General features: G+C 54.9%; 1 protein-coding gene across 3 annotated transcripts in view; it reads left to right on the top strand.

Annotated features, from left to right (window-relative positions):
* Positions 1–20217, top strand: part of TMEM184B (transmembrane protein 184B) — a 51125-nt gene extending 30908 nt beyond the window's left edge. For 2 of the 3 annotated variants that reach the window (XM_020982594.2, XM_078147366.1), the window contains exons 4-10: positions 3555–3645; positions 4279–4354; positions 12720–12811; positions 13542–13711; positions 14752–14946; positions 16876–16896; positions 17895–20217. In XM_020982594.2, coding sequence (XP_020838253.1) covers positions 3555–3645; positions 4279–4354; positions 12720–12811; positions 13542–13711; positions 14752–14946; positions 16876–16896; positions 17895–18142 — 893 coding nt within the window. In that variant the 3' untranslated portion in view covers positions 18143–20217. The remainder of the gene's footprint in view (positions 1–3554; positions 3646–4278; positions 4355–12719; positions 12812–13541; positions 13712–14751; positions 14947–16875; positions 16897–17894) is intronic. The other variant, XM_020982595.2, reaches the window with a different exon arrangement.
* Positions 20218–20723: the final 506 nt, after the last annotated feature.

The following is a 20723-nucleotide window of genomic DNA, read 5'->3' as shown; positions in this document are numbered from 1 at the left end:
ACAGGAGGCTGCGTTGCCGGTCATTGGGTAGGGTGTGATTTCCCAGTGGTGTGGACTGAAAGCTAGTGGGAGCCTCGAGGCCTTGCAGATGAGGAAACTGAGGCAGAGAGAGGGCTCACTGTATCCTGGGTCTTTGGGAGACTTCCCAGGCTACCCAGTCCCACCCACTCACGTCATGTGTGAGGAAACTGAGGCCCCTCGCTCAGCGACTCATTGTCTAAGGCAGGATTTCGTTAGCACCAAGGGACATCTGGCTGTCAGTGTGGATGAAGACAAAGCTAGACAGTGTTGGGCATATGGAGCAAGAGGAGACAGAGGGGCAGGCCCTGGGAGGAAGCCAGGAAACTATAGCTGAGGACCCAGGGGGCAGTCAGGGAAGACCCCCACCCCCACCCCAGTGTAGGGCTGGACGGGGGCCCCTCACCCCCACTTGGAGAACTTGGTAGCGGCACAGCTCAGTCGCCAAGTTGAGAATTCTGGAGGCTCTTTCCTTGCTAAGAATATTCGGGAACGGGCTCCCCGGGAAGATGCAGGGGTCCGTTCAGGTGTCTGTACGCTCATTCTGGGGAGGGGCTGCAGTCCTTGGTTTTGGGAGGGTGGCAGTCCCTTTAAGGATTAGAATGCTGGAAGGGGGCTGGAGCCAAGCCTATGTCTGGACACTGGGGGGTAATGAGTGGCAGGCCGAGGGGGTCGGCGGATCCAGAATGGGGAGGGGGCCTGCAACTCTTCCCCGCTGCCTTCCTCTGAGACTGAGGCTCTGCCTCTCAGACTGCCTCTAAGAGCAGGGCCACTTGAGGGAGAGGATCCTTTGCTGTTTTCAGTCAAAACTCCATTTCCAATCTAGGTAAATGCCCTCGCTGAGGGCAGAGTTCTTATTTCCCCATTTGACTGTGCCCTTTAATCCTTCCTGGGGCAGCTTTGTTGTGTGTATGTGGAGACAGCTGCTCTGGCCAGAGCCTTTTCCTAGCTGCCCCGAGGTCTGCCTTCTTCTCACCCCCCTGCTGGTGTCCAGGAGCTCCTGCCATGAGGGGGTGGGCAGAGGACTGGTCAAAGTAAGAGAGCTTCTGGCCTCCTGGGGCTTGTCACCTGCCCCCTGGTAAGCTCAGCCTCAGGCTCCTGCAGCGAGAAGGGCAGCCAGTGGGCAGCCCAGAGCAGACGGGTGCCATCTTGGGCTGTATTGACAGAAGGGTGATGTCTAGATGCTGCCTGTCCTGCTAGCTTCTGCCCTCTTCTCAGCCATCCTCTCGAGGACCCTGGTCCCTTCTGGACACCACTCTGTAGGGAAGGTGCCGGCCCCCAACCTCCACTCCAGAACATTTTCTCTGAGTATCAGAGGAGCTGAGGATGTTTCATCTGGAGATAACAGAACTTGGAGGGGGCGGGGAAGGGAGAGGCAGGAAGTGGAGGGAAAGTCCGTCTGCCTTTGAGCATTTCAAGGGGTAGCCTATGGAAGACAGTCAGATTAGGAGCCCCCAAGAAGCTGATCTCAGCTCCTCCTAGGGAAGCCTTCCTTCCTCCCAGTAAGAACTGGCCAGAAGGGAAGAGGCTCCTCTCAGGAGGCAGCAGTCCTGCCTGAGGATCCCCATTCCTGCAGGACCTCAGCAGGAGGCTGCCTCACCACTTTTTTGAGGAAGCTGAACAGGGTATTTCTGTTCTCAGATGGGTTTGAGAAAGTGACTCCTGAGGTTTCATCCCACTGTGAGATTTTATGGTTTGAAGTCGAAGGGGAAGGGAGGCAGATTTCAGCTCCTTGTAAGATAAAACCACCTCACAATTAAACGTGGAAATGGGCTGTCTTGGAGAGGGGCATGAGTTCAGGTCTTCGGAGAAGCATCGTTGAACCCCTCATAGAAATGTTGCCCATAGGATGCAGCGAGTGAGTGGAGGCTGAACCAGATGACTTTGAACGTCTTTTCCAACTGGGCAGTTTCTGATTTTAGATTGTTGGAGACTTGAGAGGCTGGTAGACCCCAAAGCCAGGTTTTTGGCAGACCGCTAGTCCCTCCCTCAGCATGGGCACATGCCCTGTGGTGAACGCATCGCATTTGCTGTCCGTCCTCCACGCTGCTGCCCAAGTGGTTTTCCTTAAGGGCGCATCTCGCCGTGCTAGCCTCTGTACCCAGCCAACTCCTGCTGTTCCTTGTGCCTCTAACCATTTTGGTGTTCTGGGCCTCTTGGGCAGTCTGGTGAAGCCCGTGGAGCCTTCTCAAAATCATGTGTTTAAATGCAAAAATATGTAGGAAGCCAGTTGTATCAAAATAGTTATCTTTTTTGAAAAAGAGTTTAGGATCAAATATGAACTCCTCTGTTTAGCTTGTGAAGTCTGTCACCGCCTCGCCCTGGCCTAGCTTTCAGGCCTCCCCCGCCATCACTCCCTCACCTCTCTTCAGTCCTGTTCCTCACCTGTGACATTCCAGCCGCCATCTTGGTGTCTTTGTCCCCAGCCATCCCCTCAGCCTGGAGTGCCCTCCCTCTGCCCTCCCATCTCAAGAAGCCTACCCCTTTGCATGAAGCCCTTTCCAGTCCCCCAGTGGCCAGCAGCCTCCCTCCCAGATTACTTTGGGTTTAACTACTTTGCAAATGTGTGTGGTTTTAGATGTACTTGTCGACCTCCTCATGGTGTAAGCCCCTTTGTGCCAGTGTCCCCCGTGGGTCCCATCCTGGCTCCACACGGCCGTGCCCCTGTTCTCCTTGCTTACGGGCCCCAAGATGGGCTCGTGCCGGGCCCTTGCTGTTTTCCTGGTTTTCATGGGTCGTCCCTCCCTGTGTGACGAGGCTGGTACCTGCCTCCTTGTATCGTCCCCTGGCTGTGATTGGCAGATGGACTTTTCCTCTCCTTCCCTCCAGTTACGTAGCTTGGTGTCATTCACATCCCTTCTTGCTCCTGAGAACTGCTATCTATGTGTTTTTTCAGATTCCACTTTAATTCCAGGTCCACATTTTCTCCCTCCCACCTCCCCTCACGCCCTTCCCCTTTACAAACATGGAGGATTAAGAGAAACACCAGCTCGCTCCATTGCACTGGGCCCTTCCCTCCCTGTGGCCCTGGGGAAGATGTGGTGCCAGGCTTGTGAGAAAACTGGGCTTCCGGGGCTGGAGGGACCGGCCCCAGCCGGGCGTAGGAGGTTGTGCTGTGAGGTCTGAGCCCAGCGTCCCTTCTGCGACAGCCCACCCTGGTGCGGTCGACCTCCTCCCGTCTCCCGGCCTCCATCGTGCCAGCTCATTCTGCTTCCAGCTTTGTCCTTGGAGAGGCCGTGGTTGGTGCTGACGATGAGACAGAGAGCTGTGTGGGGAGAGGTCCTAGTTCTTAGGACCGCCCCAGCGTTGGCTTGGCCGCAGATCTCTGCCCACTGTTGCCTTCTCCCTCACCTCCTGTGACCGTGGTGGGGATGAGCCCAGGTTGCTTCCCCTGTCATTTTCGGGACCAGCCCGGTCTCCTTTTGACATGCTCCGTCCAGCACTGAAGGGCATCGCGCCCAGGGGGGAGTAAAGCCCCGCCCTCACGTTGTGTCTCAGAAGCTGACTTGTGGCCTCATGGGGCCTTTTCTCCACAGCTTTTGTCATCTACAACTTTCTGAGCCTCTGCTATGAATACCTTGGAGGAGAGAGTGCCATCATGTCGGAGATCCGAGGGAAGTCCATTGAGTGAGTACCCGGCCTTCCCCGGAGCCCTGCTCCGCTTGGCAGCTCACTCCCCCTCCCTTAAACTCTGTCTCTGCTACCCTGGGCCTGGCTCTTTTGAGGGTGCCCTGTCTCAGGAGTGGGGAAGAGGCTGGACAAGGCCCACCCTGCAAGGAGCCTTGACTCCACGGGCCTCAGTCCCTCCTGGTCAGTACAGGTGTGTCCACCGTGGCCACAGCTCTGGCCTGTCTCTCTGCCTGTTGTGGTGCCTGGCCCGGTTCAGCTGGCGGTGAGGGAGCGCCACGTGTGTGCAGAGGATGGCACGAGGTGCGGCGGGGCTAGAATCCCCATGTTAGTTCAGTTGCAGAAACATTCAGGCTGATCTGCCCTGCCCCGGGCCGGGTTTGTGGACGGCTGTTCTCTGCTCTTTCTGGCCCGTCTCTTTCCCCTGGGCCTTTCCTGCAGCGTTCCGGCTACCTCCCCACTCTCCTCTTTGGGCTCCCCAGTGCTACAGAGGGGTGAAGGGAGAACAGTGCCCCAGAGCTGAGCATTTTTATCATACGGCCTTCATTTCGGCTGGCCTCACCAGTGCTCCCCACCCCCTGCCCTCACTTTATCTCCCACAGCTTTGTGCTCACCCTCCTGTCTCTCATGTAGGTCGAGCTGTATGTACGGTACCTGCTGCCTCTGGGGGAAGACGTACTCTATTGGCTTCCTCAGGTTCTGCAAACAGGTATGAGGCTGAGGGTCACCTCCCTGGGCAGTGGGCACCAGACTTGTGGACCGGGGAGATGGCTCGTCACCAGGGTTATTGAGTCAGAAGATTTGGGAGCTGAAAGACTCAGGAGCGTAGGCTTGGGTGTGGGCAGGGACAGATGAGGAAACAGAGGCAGGCCCATGGAAGGGAGCGGTCCCTGTCCAGCGGTCTTGTGCTATGTTGCTGTCGAATGGAGAGACAGCTGAGTCCATTACAAGAGAGTAGAAGGAGAGGATTCCAGGGGAGCCCTGCACACTCAGCCCCAGTGTAAAGGCAGCCAGAAGACTAGTCTCTTCTCATTTCCTTTCTAAATACACATCACCATAGGCCCCCGGGAGCCGTTCACCATCTCGTTAGGGAAGTGGGAGTCCCAGCTGGGGGCTCAGTCCCCATGATGGAGCCCTTTGGGAGGAGGAACCGGCCCCAGACGCTTAGTCATTGTGTCTGGGGTGCAGTGCGTGGGGGCGGGGACGTGGGGAAAATTGTGAACCATGTGAGAGCTTTGCATCAGCTGAACCTGGAGGTCAGGAGGCTGTGGGGTTGTGGTTGGTGTGAGGTGCATGACAATGCAGATCCCGTCCAGACTGTTCAGACCTCTCACTGCTTATCGCGCGTGTAGGGGCTCACAGCAGGCCCCCCACGTGGCCGTTCTGCCTTGTCTTGTAGAGGTCCCCAAGAATCAGCCCGTGGAGTCGAGCCTTAGCCTCCCAGGCAGCATGGCCCGATGTTGCTCAAGGGTGTGAAATCGGCCTGGACTCCAGGCCTGCTGCGCCATGCTGCCCTCTCAGCCCTCTGCCCCAGGCCTCCCACGCCATCCTCTTTGGCCCCTTCAGCGCCGTAGGGTTAGCAGGGAGAACGCAGAAGCCCATGGCAGCTCAGCTTGTGCTCCAGTTGGGCGGCCTCTCGAGGGTGTGGGTTGGAGCGGTGGCTGATGGGAGCTGCCCCTTCCCCCCTGTCCCCCAGATAGGGTGGCTCTGAGCCAAAGAGGACCCGCTCCTGCTTCTCTCCACATCTTCCCAGCCCCGTGCTCACTCACTGTCCTGCTTCTTTCAAGACTTTCAGGGAAAGAGTAAACAATGCCCAGATCTAAGTGAGACGCTCCTGTTCTGGGCTCAGGGCCCACGGGGACTCCGGGCTTTTGATTTTCTTCTGGTTTTGCCAGCCACCGGCACCTGGTGACAAATGTTTCCCTTCCTACCCTGTCAGGGTCTAAAATTCCTTAAAATGGGATTGCTGAGACGGACAAAGGAAATAATTTTAGTCTTGAAGCCAGTTTGGTTAAATGGCCCTGTTCCTTCTCGATCTCTACACACAACCCCCGCCCCCTGCCATCTCTACCGTTGACTTCTAATTGTGAACACCCCCCCCCCCAGCTCTGTTCTTACCCCCGTGGGTTCTCTTCAGTACGACGCCTGATTGGCCCTGGGCCTGCGTCCAGAGTCCAGTCTGCCTGGTTCCCAGGCCTGTGTCCTTTCTGATAATGCCCCACTGGAGGCTGGAACCCGGCACTTGTGCTCAGATCGGTTCTTACTCGGTCTTGGTGGGTATCACAGGAATGTCAGAATGCAGCCAGTTCAAATCCAGTGAAAGTAGAGTGTGTCTTTTGGGCAAAGACCTTGAGAAAGGCCACCAGCATCCTAGAGGGCACTGTTCATTGCCTCCTGGCACAAAGACGGTCAAAAGAGCTGGCCTCAGTCTGGGGCTGCTCTCTGAGCCCCTGGAAACAGCACCTGACCCTTGACCGTCCGTGTCACGCCTGCCAGGCCCAGAGTCATGTTGTACGGCAAACTGAAAGCCATAAGCAATTGTTTTGTTTCATGGTATTTTCTTCTGATCAAGGTTATATTTTTAAGTATTTGTTCAAACATGGAAGACTAGGTTTACCTCCCTGAGTCAAGTTGTAGTAGCTTTGATGAGAATTACAGGTCCGTAGTCGGGAATGGGCCTAGCCAGAGACCTAATCTGAAGCTGTATTGTGATGAGAAGATGCCAGCGGGTCCTGGAAGGTTAGCCAGTGGTGAAGAGATGCCAGTGGCATCCTGGAAGGGTGTGCCAATGCATCTGGCAGTCTGCCGTGCTGGAAAGCCTTCATCCAGGGATGCACTGTCAGTTTTCCAAACACCAGCCTCGCTCAGCTCAGAATGGTCCGTCACCTATAGGTGCTGGATTCCTTGACCATGGCGCCCACGAAGCAAAGGTGAATGATGTGGCCCCCTTCCTTTTGTACCACGATTTTAGGACTCTTAGTACTCTGCATGTGAGCTCCTTGCCTAATGACCAGTGAACAAACACACCAAAGCCGGGGTCACTAACCCTTTTTGTGTGTCCCCCACCCACTTTGGCAGTCTGGTGAATCTTAGGGACTTCTCAGACTGTCATGTTTTTAAAGGCCCAAAATAAAATACGTAGGATTAAAGGAAGCCAGCTCATTCATATTGAAACCATTGTTTAAAAACATCTTTTGAAGTTCACATTCCATAGGTTAAGGGTCCCTGTGGGAAGAAGCTTTTCTTCAGCACCTAATTACGTATGTGCCAGCACGGAGCTAAGCCCTGACAGATGTTTTCATTTGATCCTCATGGCAACCCTGAGAGGTATCTGCTCTTAGTATTGTCAGTTAACAGTTGAGGAAACTGAGGCAAACAGCTTCAGTGACTTGCTCCCCCCCCTTTCCCCACCCCAGCTAGTAAGTGTCTGAAGCTGGATTTTTTTTCTTTTTTAAAATAAGTTTTTTATTGATATCTTTTGTTTTTAAATCTCACAATAGTTTTCCCCAATATGTCTCCCACTACCCCTCCTAAAATCCCTCCCCATAATAAATAAAATTTTTTAAGAAAATTTTAACATCTTTATTTAAAGTTTTGAGTTGCAAATTCTGTTCCTCCCTCCCTGAGTCAGTAAGCAATCAGACGTAGGTAATACCCATGCAACTATGTAAAACATTTCCATATTAGTCATTTTGTACAAGAAGACTCGAATAAAAGAAAAAAATGAAGGAAAGAAAGTGAAAAATGGCATGCTTCAATCTGTATTCAGGCAATATCAGTTCTTTCTCTGGAGGCAGATAGCATGCTTCATCATGAGTTCTTTGGGATTGTCTTGGATCATTGCATTGCCAAGGAGAACAAAGTCATTCACAGGTGTTCGTTGAACAATATTACTGTTATGGTGTATAATGTTCTGCTGCTTCTGTTAGCTTCTCTCTGCATCAGTTCATGTAAGCTTCCCAGGTTTTTCTGAAATCATCCTGCTTGTCATTTCTTATAGCACAGTAATATTCCATCATGATCATTTACCACAGCTTGTTCAGCCATTCCCCAACTGATGGGCATCCCTTTGATTTCCAATTCTTAGTCACCATAAAGAGGGCTGCTATGAACAGTTTTGTACAAACAGGTCCTTTTCCCTTTTTTGAAGGTCTTTGGGATATAGACCTCATAGTGGTGTTGCTGGATCAAAGGGTATGCAGTTTTATAGCCCTTTGGGCATAGTTGAGAATTGTTCTCCAGAATGGTTGGATCAGTTCACAACTCCACTAACAATGCATTAGTGTTCCAGTTTTCCCATATCCCCTCCAACATCCAGCATTTTCCTTTTTTGCCACATTAGCCACTCTGAGAAGTATATGTGATAGGTGATATGAAGCTGAAACTAAGGTCTTCCTGACTCTGGGCCCAGTGTTCTACTCACTGTACCATTCAGCTCCCTCTAGGAATGTTCACTGAGTGCCGGGGGGACCCACAGATTCTCCTGTGAGAGGCAATGAGGGAGCTGGTCTCATCCTTCATCTAAAGGCAATAAAAAACATTATTTCATAAGATATTTGTTCAGCTCCTCTTGCAGGGTTCATAAGGATTGTTTGTAAAAAGACCAGGATAAAGATAATTATAGCTTCTTACTAAAATCTGTCACAGAGGATAGCAGTAGAAAAGTCTACAAATGACTCATTTATGACCCAATTTATGACCCATCCAAATTAAACTGACGTGTATTTTAAATACTTGGTAACTTCAGTGCAGTAGCCAGCAGAGGGGAAGACTACTAAAAAAAAGGTGCTGGAACATTAGTCACAAATGAGGCCAAAGACTCGTAGACAACCCAGGAGCCTCCCCTCCATCTATTGAGAATATTTTCTCTTCGCGTTGACTCTGTGCTGCCTCCCAGCCTGTTGCTACAGATACTGCAAGAGCACGCCATATCCGAGATCACGTGTCTGCTGAGGCATCCCTGACGCCTCGTTACGGATTTGTGACCTAGGGTGAGAAAAGGCGGAAGCGGATGAATTCCCATTCTGTGGTCATACGGTGTCTGATGCCTGTGAACAGCTGCCCTCGGAACCTTGGAGGCTGAACGGATCTGTGTCAACAAATGGATGGTGAAGAGTTGTGGCAAAGATGGCGTCCGCATCTGTGTTTGACTGCACCCTTTCCTTGTTATTCGAATCGACAAAGTGTTGTCTTGTGCCAGGCCCAGTAGGTTCCAAATGGGCATCTAGGGTGCCCTTGGGAAACAACCAGGGTGATATGTCTATTCGCACCAAAGTCCAGAACAAAGAGCACGTGATCAAGGCTTTGTGCAGGGCCAGATTTAAGTCCCCTGGTCGCCAGGAGATCCACACGTCAAAGAAGTGGGACTTCACAGAGTTCAATGCAGATGACTGTGGGGACACGCTAGCTGAGAAACATCTCATTCCTGATGGCTGTGGGGTCAGCCGTGGTCCAAAGTGACGTACACTCCACTCATCATAAAGGGGAAGGATCCCATGTATTGTTTAAGCTGTTATCCTTGCTTATCCCCAGATCTTAAGCTACAAATAAATCTGAGTTGCTGCTTGGAAAAAAATATATATATTTTCTTCAAGAAAAGATCTGGGAGGCATTGAACATGATTAGTTCCAAATAACATCACAAAAAATGACACTGATTGTATGTTAATGGGAAACTTCTGAGTACTGAGGTGAGAATTATTTCCAAATCAGTTGTCTATGTGGTGGATTTGTTAGAACAAGTTAATAATGAATTAGAGTAAAAGTGAGAAGAAGCTGTTGCAGGGAATTGAGACAATTCCAGTCTAATCTATTAAGCCGGCTATTGGTGCCTCAGAATTTGTAATGGATAAAAGAATATACATGGACACAGACTATCACTAGTTCCTAAGGAAGCTTAGTCAGCGTAAACTGAGCAAACCACCTCGGCTATCCAACGCTTGACCACCTTGCCAGCCTATCGGATAGGTGGCAGCTAAGGGCGACGCCAATTCAAACTAGAATTTAATTTGTCAGAGCTTCCTGAGAAGGATGGTAGAAGATTTTGAGCAGTTCCCCTTCATAAAATGGCAAGATGCCATGGGAGGAAATCCCACTGACTGAAAGCTTAGTGGGAGACCCAGTGAAACTGGTACATCTCAACAACACTTCCTGATGAAGCCAGAAGGATGATCAATGGAATAAAAATGGAAAAGGCCTGCCAAGATTTCTACAACAGGTTTTCTTCTCCATCGCTGACTCTGGGACCACCACATTCAGACAATCACATCCCAGTCCCCAGTGGGTAACTTGAGAAAGACATAGGACAAAGGTGATCCGTGCTGGAGCTGCCACATTTTGAGGGATCAAATGTTAAGATTCCTGAAAGAAGGAGAAAATTGGGAAAAATGGAAAAAATTTTTTCCATCTGGAAAAAATTATGGACTTGATTACATTTTTTTTCTCAGAGTCAATCACCAGACTGCCTACTGACTCGTGTTTTATTTACTGTCTTGATAAGGTCATCCACACCCTTATTGGGCTCAGCCTGGATGGAACGCTGAGAAGGACACAGGCGGGCTTCGGGCAAATGATTCTGTAAAGTGTTATGCAACTCTACAGTGCTCAATTGCCTCACCATTATAGAGAAAACAAGACACAACTCTTTATATTTGACTTGTAGAAAATAATTTGATTCTATAGGACAAAATGGTCAGTCAGTCAGCATTGATTAAGCACCTACTATGTGTCATGTCGGGCACTGGGGATACAAAAAGGGGCAAAAACCAGGCAGTCCCTGCCCTCACAGAACTCCCGATCCCACTGACCAAGAGCCATTCCCCACGGGTGAGTTGGCACACACTAATACCTCATGGCCTGGAAGGCCGTCTGCCGCCTCCTGTGACTTCATGCACGTGTGAAAAATAAAGAGTTTTTGAAAACTAGGTCAGAACTCTTGTCAGCGCTCAGCAAGCCTGAAACAGGGACACAAGCTCTCACCACAGGCATGTGCCCCGTCCTGAAGGATGTCGGTCCGGTAGGAATTGAAACTGAAGAGAGATTCCCAGGAGAGGAGCAGGTGCTCAGGCTGCCCCCAGTGGCTGAGGACGTGGTGCTCATTGCACAAAGCCTCCAAGCATTGCAGTCTTCTGTATGAAATCCGGCATCAAGCTCACCTTCATCGGCATCGTGGCTGAAGAGTGCCTTCTGTCCGATGCTGCTTTGCGGCGGGACAGACAGAGCAGAGGAATGGTCCGGCGGTATGCGTCTCTTGGACAGACGCTGCGGCTGGCGCACAAACCGGGCCCAGAATTGAATGGAAGATGAAAGTAGGTGGATTGTCGTCTTTGGGGAATGGCTCAGTGCTCTTGGCTGGCCCAAGCATCTCAGAATGGATTCTCAGAAAGGGATTTTCCTTTCTAAGGAAACCAAGGCCTGTTTTCTAATACCATTCTTTTTCCTAGTGATGTGTGAATTCCAGTGATGTGTGGCATGAATTCCAGTTATGTGAGTCATGAAATTCCAGCGTCTGAAGAATTCAAAGTTGTGGGACGTTCCCATGTGAATGTAGAGAGACACAGCGGGGCTAACTCAGTTGTGGTATATAAGCAATGAAAGATGGCAGCCCACTCCCCTTGACGAGTGTCTGTTAAGCATCTCTTTCAGACGAGGCAGTAAGAGAGGGGTGGTGTCCGTTTCAGAGAAGCAGGGGAGGGGGCAAGGTCAGGAGCAGCCGAGATCCCTGCTCTGGGGATGAGCTCACACGTTCTTGGAGGGTCAGCTAGAATAGCAGGGTCAGAAGAGGGACTTGAGGGGTGGGTGGTCGCCTTTGCAGAGCCCAGAAACGAGGCCCAGCAAAGGGGAGTGATCCCCGGAGGTGACCTTGCTGGCCCCAACTTTTCCACTGGCCCTCTTTGGTTGTGTTCCTGACCTATCCCTCCACCCCACCTTGTATCTGTGAAGAGGCATCCAGGTTTCCATTGGCCGATGCCAGCAGCGTGGAGCCAGTGGTCCTTGGGTGGGCCAGGCTTAGGGGGCTTTCCTCTCAAGCCTCCTCTAGGTGGAAGCTCCAGATCAGTGCCTGTATCACTCACCCGGGTGAGCTGGGACCCTCCCTGGGCCTCCGTTTCTTCATCTGTAAAATGAAAGGGTTGAATTAGACCTTCAGCGTCCCGATTGAGTCTGTGAAAGGCAGCTCAGTCATGGATAGCATGTCAGACTTGGAGGCAGGAAGACCGTGATTCAGATCCTGACTTCAGGTGCTTAGTCACATGACCCTAAGCAAGTCCCTTAATCTCTCAGCCTCAGTTTGCTCATCTGTGAAATGGGAATTGAGGTAGCCCTTCTGTCACAGGGTTAGCCGAGGATCAAAAGAGCTTAGCAGACCGTCGAGTGGTCACTTACGCTGCCATCCTAAACCTTAGTTTTTGTATTTTACAAAACAAGTCACCGGTTCCCCTGCCCCCCCCCCCCGGCTGGGTTGTTATGTATCTCCTGAATCACAGTTTTGTTTGGACACTTAATGAGAGTTGTGCAGCACTGCCCCACTTAATGAGCTGGAGCCACCAGGGGAGACTGCGAAACCAGGGCAGAGCGAATTGTCCCTGTAGCTAAGCAAGTGATTATTTGAATTGGTTGGGGCCAGGGAGGTTAGCAGAGGGCCACAGGAACTCGGAGTTCGTCCAGCCACATCTAGAAAAGGCGCAGTCCTGAGAGCCCTGCTCGGAAGTAGGTCGCGACAGGTCCGAGGGGGCGCAGGAACCGTCCCCCGGAGAATCAGCTGTGGGATGCAGCGGGGAGGAGGGGCCTGAAGGGGCTCGGAGGCATAGATGGCAAACGTGGGAGGCATCATCATCGGGAGGAGAAAGCAGGCTGCTTGGCCCCAGGCTGAGCCGGCTGGTGCCAGCTGGGGGCTCGCGGCAGCCAGCCAGTGTGGGGTGTGGGAGCTGGGGGAACGTTAGAGATCGTATGGTCGAGCCCGTCATTTTATACAAGAGGAGACTGAGGCCCAGGGAGGCGACGGGCCCTTCCCCATCCTCGTTCCCACAGTCCCCTGTGTGCCTTGTTTCTCCTCACCTTCTCTCTGGTTCCTTTCAGGCCACCCTGCAGTTCTGTGTGGTGAAGCCCCTCATGGCCATTAGCACGGTGATCCTCCAGGCCTTCGGGAAGTACCGGGACGGTGACTTTGAGTAAGCAGATGCTTGGGGGCAGTGTATCCCCCATATTGGGGCCAAATTGAGGAATGAGGGAGTAGGGAGAGGAGGGGGAGGTGAGCTTCCTCAGATGAGAGTGGGACCCTGGGAGTGGGGGGAATAAGGGGGTGGTTTGTTCCCCCCACCCCCCGTGCCTTCCGTGGGAGGAGGGATGCTTTTAAAGTCACACAGTATGGTTTGGAGACGTGTCACACCGGGAAACTGAGTCAAGGGACCTTCTCCCTCTCATGGAAGAAGCCCATGACCCTGCTCCAGTTGGCCCTGCCTTCTGATTCCCACAGATGATAGATCCTGCTAACCCAAGCAAAGGGACGAGGGCGGGGCAAAGCCAGGAGCCTGGCAGGCATGTGCTGGGAATGGCGGGGGAGAGGAGACGTCTTGGGCTACTCTGGTGGGAGCTGGCGGTCCTTCCTTGTGGAAGTCCCTCCTTTACTCCCCCTGGCATGCTGAGGCACCCCGGCTGGCATTCTCGACCCTAGGGCACAGCTCAGGGACTCCTTGCCAACAGCTGTTGAGGAAGTACAGACTGATTTTCATTTTAGTCTGAGGAGAACATGACGGGGGCATCCCCGTTGCCCACCACATACCACCCTCTGCCAGGTTACATGGCAGGACTCCCTCCACATAGAGGCATGGGGCCCTGGCACCTGGCAGCGCTCCTGGTGCCAGCCAGGCCGTGAGTGCCCACGTCTCCTTCCTCTTGCAGCGTCACCAGCGGCTATCTCTACGTGACAATCATTTACAACATCTCGGTCAGCCTGGCCCTCTACGCCCTCTTCCTCTTCTACTTTGCCACCCGCGAGCTACTCAGCCCCTACAGCCCCGTCCTCAAATTCTTCATGGTCAAGTCTGTCATCTTCCTCTCCTTCTGGCAAGGTGAGGCTCCTCCCTCACCACTGGGCAGGACCAGGCCTTGGCCAAGCCACCAGGGCCCTCCCCGGATGGCCTCGGGCGCGTACTGTGCTCTCCCAGGCGGCTTCGTTGCCCACACTGAGTGAATGATGCAGGCCCAGATTGACCGGCCCTAGGCTAGGGCCCCTCAGGGGGCGGGCCGCTCTGCTGTGAGGTGCTCAGCTGACTGGCACGGCCGGGAGTCTGGGGACAGGTTTTGTCATGTTGACGGCTTGGTCCAAGGAAGCCGAGAAGTGAGCGTGTTGGGGACACTGGGTCTCGAGTCTTTGTTGGCATTCCCCATTAGACTGACCCTGGTTTTCCCTTGTGAGGAGAAACCAGATACTCTCTTCCGCTGTTGACTAAGCCCCCTGGCTCCTCTGACCTCTGGCAGTGACGGTGGCTGTCCCGGGCCTCCTTGCACACACTCCCTGGGGTACATGTGCTGCTGGGCTCATTGGGTAGATGTGGATTCCTCTGCCCACATGGAGGTCTTTCATGGGCTGCTTCCGAGAAGGCGAGGAACAGGGGAGTCCTGGCCCCCATCATCCCTCCCCTCAGTGCTCTCCTCACTGCCGGCCACTCAGGACGCAAGCAGGGCACCTTCTGTCACGTCCCCTGGCTGGGTGGGCCTCTTAAAGACCCACTTTTCCACCTGATGACCCTTCAGATACTTGAAGGCAGCAGCCACATCCCCAGTTCCTTACCCAGCCGGTTGCCCTCCTTGGGGCATGCTGTCTCCCGTCCTGAATTGGTCCCTCCTTAAACTTGCCCCTCCTCCCTGAGGCCCCCCGCCCGCCGCCCCCCCCCCCCGCCCAGGACTGTTGTCACTGTTTGGTTCAAGGGCAGGGCTTCTTAGTGCAGCCTGAGGTCCCACTGACTTTGGGGCTTCCCTCTCACACTACTGAGTTCCTAGGCCCTTCAGACACCTGGCTCTTCACATGCAGCCGTTGCCGGGCCCCGCCTCCCCTCTCCCCATTTCCTGGAGCCTCCCATCATCACCTTCTTGGTCTCCTCACTGGCAGGCATGCTTCTGGCCATCCTGGAGAAGTGCGGGGCCATCCCCAAGATCCACTCCGCTGAGGTGTCAGTTGGGGAGGGCACCGTGGCTGCCGGCTACCAGGACTTCATCATCTGTGTGGAGATGTTCTTTGCCTCCCTGGCCCTGCGCCATGCCTTCACCTACCAGGTCTATGCTGACAAAAGGCTTAATGCCCAAGGTAAGGGAATGGAGAGGTGTGCCGGAGGAGGCCCCCCCCATCTGGAGTCGGGTGGGGCCAACCTCAATAGCTTTTCTGCTCCTTCTGCTGATGACCCCATTCATCCTTCCAGGGGTCTCAGATAAGAAGCTCCCTGGTTTACAGTTAGGGAAACTGAAGCTATTGGGTGACCGGGTGGGAGACCCAAGAGTCCAAGGGCTCCTTCCTCTTGTCCCAAGTCAGCTCTGATAAACAAATGTGATGTTCCCAGTCTGCCCCGGGGCAGGGAGCTGAGCTGGCTGGGATTTGACTCCAGCCAGGACTGAGTCCAAACAGAGACCCCGAGAGAGATGAGGCCCCTCTGTGTTGGAGGGGACTGCTGCAGATAGAAGAGGCCTCCCAGAGCCCTCAGTGTTCACACCTGCACTGCTCCCTTTTCTTACTGGTCTCTGAGCTCCCCTGTGACATGCTGGAGAAAGCCGCTGTGACGTGCTCCCTGTCACCAGCATTTAGTAAGCACTTCCCGTGCTCTGAGTACTGGGCAGGCAGAGACCAGCGCTGGCTGTGAGCCCCGCTGTTGGGCAGAGCATCTACAGAGGAAGGCTAGTCCTCTGACCCAGGAACCAGAAGGGCTGGTCAGAATTGGGGTTGGAAGTGTAGCACACCCCCCTGCCCGGACTTAGTGCTAGAGCACGGGTTTCTGGGTGCTGGAGGACAGTGTTCTCCACTGGGCCTCCCAGGCCAGAAGGTCCCTTCATCATGCTCTACCTTCCCCAGCTGCCCCCCCCAACATGTTCTCAGCAGGAGGTTATGGTCAGGCTGGCCACACCCTGGGGGAGGCCCTGCAGCCCTGACCCTCTGCATCCCCAGCCTGCTTCCTGCTGTGCCCTCAGAAGGAAGTTACCAGTGTTTGCCAGGATGCCCGCTCTTAGGGGTGTTGCCAGCCACACATCCAGAAGCCCCAGGGCAGGCTGCCTGGGGAAGGGCATTGATCAAAAAGAGATTTATCAGTTATCTCTGGGAGTAAGGTCCCGTGCTGGGCACTGAAGGATAAGGCCAGCAGCCCCCTGTTCTGTAGCCTTGTCCTGGGGGTGGGGCCCCCTCGACGTGGGGCCACCTCATCCTCATTCTATGGTCAGAGGGGAAGCCACTTTCACCACGTGCCACGAGGCCAGGGTCAGAGCTGGAGGAGGCTAGCCTCTCCCTTCCCCCACCTCCACAGGAGTGCCCCAGGCCCTGAACCCTGCCTGGATCAGTAGGGAAGTGTCCCAGGCTGGAGGTGAGTTTTCTGAATGCCTTCTACAGTGATGGAGAGCTCTGGCCTGCAGTGACCATGCCTGTGGCTTCTTCCCGACCTGGGCTAGGAGTGGTCCTTGTGGCCACCCACAGGGTCCAGAGCCATTCAGTGTGACCCTCTTGACTGGGCCCCAGGCTCTGCTGTCCTGCAGGATTTCCTGGCTGTCATCAGTCTGAAGCAGCTCTGTCAGGGGGTGGTAGCCAACAGCCGTCAGTACGTCAGCACTTATTAAGCCTTTATTGTGTACCAGAAACAGCTCCTGCCCTCAGGAAGCTTTCGCAGAAGAGGAGCCTGGGCCCCCCAAGCCAGGCCCCAGGCTAGAGAGAGAAGGGCAGCTCACTTTGAAGGGAGCCAGGATTGGGGCAGGGGGCCTTCTTCCCCCATCCTCCGGGGAGCTTCAGGCCGGCCCCAGGGGATGCAGAAAGGAGTGAGTCCCAGTGTTGAGCCACCTCCCGGGGCCTTGGCCACGAATGGATGGGCCTGACCCCGCCCGAGCCCCGAAGATGCGAAGATGCGGGCTTTGCTGGGGTCCAGGGGCTGCTTTGGTTGGTAGTATTTTGTTCATTCAGTCATCTCGCGTCTCTCTGTCTCTGGTTCCCTCTCCCTGTCTCTGCCTTTCCCCTCTCCCCTGCCTGGTTTCTGATGCTGCGCAGTGCCGGCGTATGGCCCTTACGGTAGGTACTCTGGCCAGCACGGCCTCCATCCCTGCCATCCCTCGCCTCACCAGCATGCCTCCGTTCACTCCTTGCTCCCCTGCCCTTTCAGCCCAGACTGCCCCGGGAGGGGAAGGATCAGCAGGGTCCTACGGCAGCTGCTGGTTCCCACAGTCCTGGGGTCCACCACGTACCCTTCCCCAGGGGTGCTGGGACCTTTCTTAGAGAGCCAGAAGCAGTGCTGTCGTTAACGTTGGGAGCTCCTTCCCTCCCCCTTCCCCCAAGAGCCCTAGCGCCTGGCCGGTGCCCCTGACCGAGGAGGCCTTGGGCTTAAAGCTGGCCAGACCCAGGCCAGGTCACTACAGGGTGATAAGGAACACTTGGGAGGGCATCCCTTATCTCTCCTGGCACTGTCACCAAGTCAAAGGATCGTAGCTCAAGGCCCTTTTGTCTGCAGGGCCCGCTGCTCAGCTCAGAGCGCAGACAGGTCCCCGGGCTCCTCACGCTTCCCTTCCCCATCCAGTGCCTGCGGTCCCTGTGGCTTTGCCCCACTGCCGTGGTCCCCTCTCTCTTCCCTCACTGGAGATGACCATTTCAACCTTTCCCTTTCTCCCTACCTCCAGTTCCTTCCTTCCCCTCGGGCTCTTTGGACTCAAAGACACCCCAGTAGCAGGCCCCCTGCCTCTGGGAGCAGGAGAAAGTCAGCTCTGGCGGTTAGTCATCAGCTCAGGTCCTCTCCCCTTGCCAAAGGGCTGTGCCCTGCCTGCTGCGGGGGCCTGGCTGACCAGACGCTGCCTCCCTCCCCCCTGAGTGTGGCCCTTGGCTTCTTTCCCATTTCCTCCCCTTACCTCAACACCAAACATATCCATCACAAAGCATTGGCCAAACCTGGCAGCGTCATTCAGTGCCTGACTGCGCCGGCATCCAGGAGTCTTCTCGTGGACCACTCTGGTGGGGGCGGGGAGGGGGCAGGCTGCCCGAGCACCACCTCACGGTCCTCTGCCGCCTCCTCCCTGCAGGCCGCTGTGCGCCCATGAAGAGCATATCCAGCAGCCTCAAGGAGACCATGAGCCCCCACGACATCGTGCAGGACGCCATCCATAACTTCTCCCCGGCCTACCAGCAGTACACGCAGCAGTCGACGCTGGAGCGCGGCCCCTCCTGGAGGAACGGCGCCCACGCGCTCGCCCGTTCCCACAGCCTCGGCGGCGGAGGCGGCCGGGACAACGAAAAAACCCTTCTGCTGAGCTCCGATGATGAGTTCTAGGCCGCTGGGACGAGGACGGGCAGCCTGAGAAGCGGGCGCAGAGCTGACGCGCCCTCCCGCCCTCCCGGGGTGGGGGGGGACGTTGGAAACTGTCTAGCACAGCCTTGGAATCTTCCTTTAATTTATTAAACCAGAAACACTCAAGTCATATCACTTCCCCACGGTAGGAGGGGGCGGCCCAGACAGGACAGGCCTGATGAGCCGGTGGTCCCCTGGCTGCCTGGGAGAGAGCAGTCAGAGCGCATGGCTTGGGAGGGCCCCGCCCCCAGCTGTTTAAGGGCATAGGGCACAGTGGCCACAGCAGTGTGTGTCCGAGCTGGAAGAATTGGGGGGGGGGGGTTGCCGCAAACCACTCCCACCTTCTCCCCCAGCCCCCACACAGTCTCCCTTGGAGTGGTTGCAGAGCCAGGCCCCCAGGCCCAGGGATAAGACAGGGTGCAGCCCCCACTCCCCACCTAATTGTGCAATACTTTCCTCCCTCCTCCTTCCTACGTTCTGGTGTCTCAGCCTTGCTCTAGAGAGAGAAATTGGATAGAACCTGGACACTCCCCCCGCCGGAAGTAGGTCCATTCCTCACAACATTGACATGCCAGGCAGAATTGCTGCCCCTGGCCCGTGGCGCCCCTCCGAGGGGGCTCTCGGGCTACTCCCTGCTGCCAGGTTCTCATGGAAACCAGGGCCACACAGCCCCAGTCTGCTCCAAAGACCCCTGATTTCCCCTGGAAGAATAATGCCTCCGGGCAGGGGTGCTAATCCAGTGTATAGGCCTCAGGGCTGGTTATCTGGCATCTCAGACTGGTTTCTCTAGGACCCTGAAAGCCAGTCCCCCAAAATGCTTGAGGAGAGGGGAGCAAAGAAAACCCAACGATAGAAGGGGGAGGGGAGGGAAGCCCACCCCCCTCCCATCTCCTGACCTGGCAGGGCTCTGGGAGCTGCCCCCCCCCAGAAGCCTCCATCTCTCGTGTGCCTTAGTTTCACGGCAGTCCCTTCCCCCGCCCTCCCTTTCAGGCATTATCCACCTTGTCCCAGCCCCTCGCTGAGAGCCAGCTGCTACCGGACGTTTGCCACCAGCCTTGCCGGGCTCAGCAGGTGTCAGAATGCCCCCCATCTTCACCTCTCCTGCCACCCTCACCTCCCCCCATTCCTATTTTGAGGCCTCTTCCTAGAAGAGGAGGCAGGAATGGGTAGTAAAGGCTGAAGGAGCAGATCTTCTCTTGTAATTAGTAAATCAGTTCTGAAATGCATGAAACATCCTCCTCCCAGCCGTCCCCTGGCCTTGTGGGGAGAGAGCTGTCGGGAGCCCCTGGTTAGGTGCACCTGCCTTCCTCCCCGCCTTCAGGAGGGAAGGCTCCTGATTTTAGGGCCTCTCCTGGGGTCAGACAAGGGGAGAAAGGCTTAATGATTGATACCTTGTCACCAAATGTTTTCCTAGTCCCTTGAGCGAAAGGCAAGAGAGATTTACGGGGTGAGCCCCAGCAGAGGAGGGAGATCCCAGCCTCTCTGCTTGTGATCCTGGTGGTGATGGAGAAATGAGCTCCCTTCACTTCCCCATGCTCCCCACATTGGTGTGGGCTTTAGCCACTGCCCACATCAAGAAGGCCAGGCCCAGCTTTCCACAGCCACAGGACACTGCCCTCTCCCTCCTCTCACCTTTTGGGCCAAAGTAGCGGTTGCTGCCCCTGCCCATGAAGGCCTCTGCCAGAGCCCTGCTGGGGGCTGGGGCCCAAAGCCTCCTGGGGCAGCAGGCTGGGGGGATCTCCTCCCTCCTGCTCTTTTTCTGTGTGACTTACCTCCCACGCCCTTTTTGTATGATTATTATTTTCAGGTAGCGTAGCTCTTTGTATATAAAGAAGACTGGAAACCTTCCTTGTATGATCTATGAGAAGTCAGAGTCACCTAGTTTTGTACATCAGGTCGGATTGCCGCGGCTCCCCCAGAAACAGCCCTCTATTTTGGTCTCTGTGATATTTTAAAGGCACCGGGACAGGAGCAAGCAGATAAGCTGAGAGATTATATATATATCTATCTATATATATATATATATATATGAGATAATATAGATTGTACTGAAATCATGTTGGCCTGTGGTGATTTGTCCCCTCTCCTCTTTCTGTATTTGGGGGGGAGGGGGCGCTCGAGGTATGACTCAGGCAGTCCCAGAGGCAGGGGCTGGCAGGCAGACCTCTGGGTTTGACTGAAAGACAGTAGCCGGACCTGTCTCTGTCTGAGCCCACTGCTTTTGCAGACAAGTCTGTCCCATGCTGCTGAGTCCCCCGGAGACCTGAGACGGGCGCCCTCAGCTGCCAGTGGGGCTCCATCCTGGGCTGGGATTGAAGCTGGAACAGCCCTTATTCATCTGGTCCTCAGAGGGGTGGTTCTTGGTCACAGCATCCAAGCAGGATTAGCACCCAGGCCCTGGGCCTCAGACCGGCTCTCCTTTGACCGCACCAAGGGGTGCAAACGCTCCCTCTTCCAGCTCCATCACTCGAAGCCTGGGTGACGTGGACCCTTCCTGCCGCCTCCCAGGGCCCACCCTTCCTGGCAGCCTTGGGGTTGGAGGGCATGGGAGAGTCTGGAGCAC

The sequence above is a fragment of the Phascolarctos cinereus genome, unplaced genomic scaffold, assembly GCF_003287225.1.
Source record: "Phascolarctos cinereus isolate Bilbo 61053 unplaced genomic scaffold, phaCin_HiC Scaffold_1;HRSCAF=81, whole genome shotgun sequence".
Lineage (NCBI taxonomy): Eukaryota > Metazoa > Chordata > Mammalia > Diprotodontia > Phascolarctidae > Phascolarctos > Phascolarctos cinereus.
This window is presented reverse-complemented; position numbering and strand designations above follow the sequence as displayed.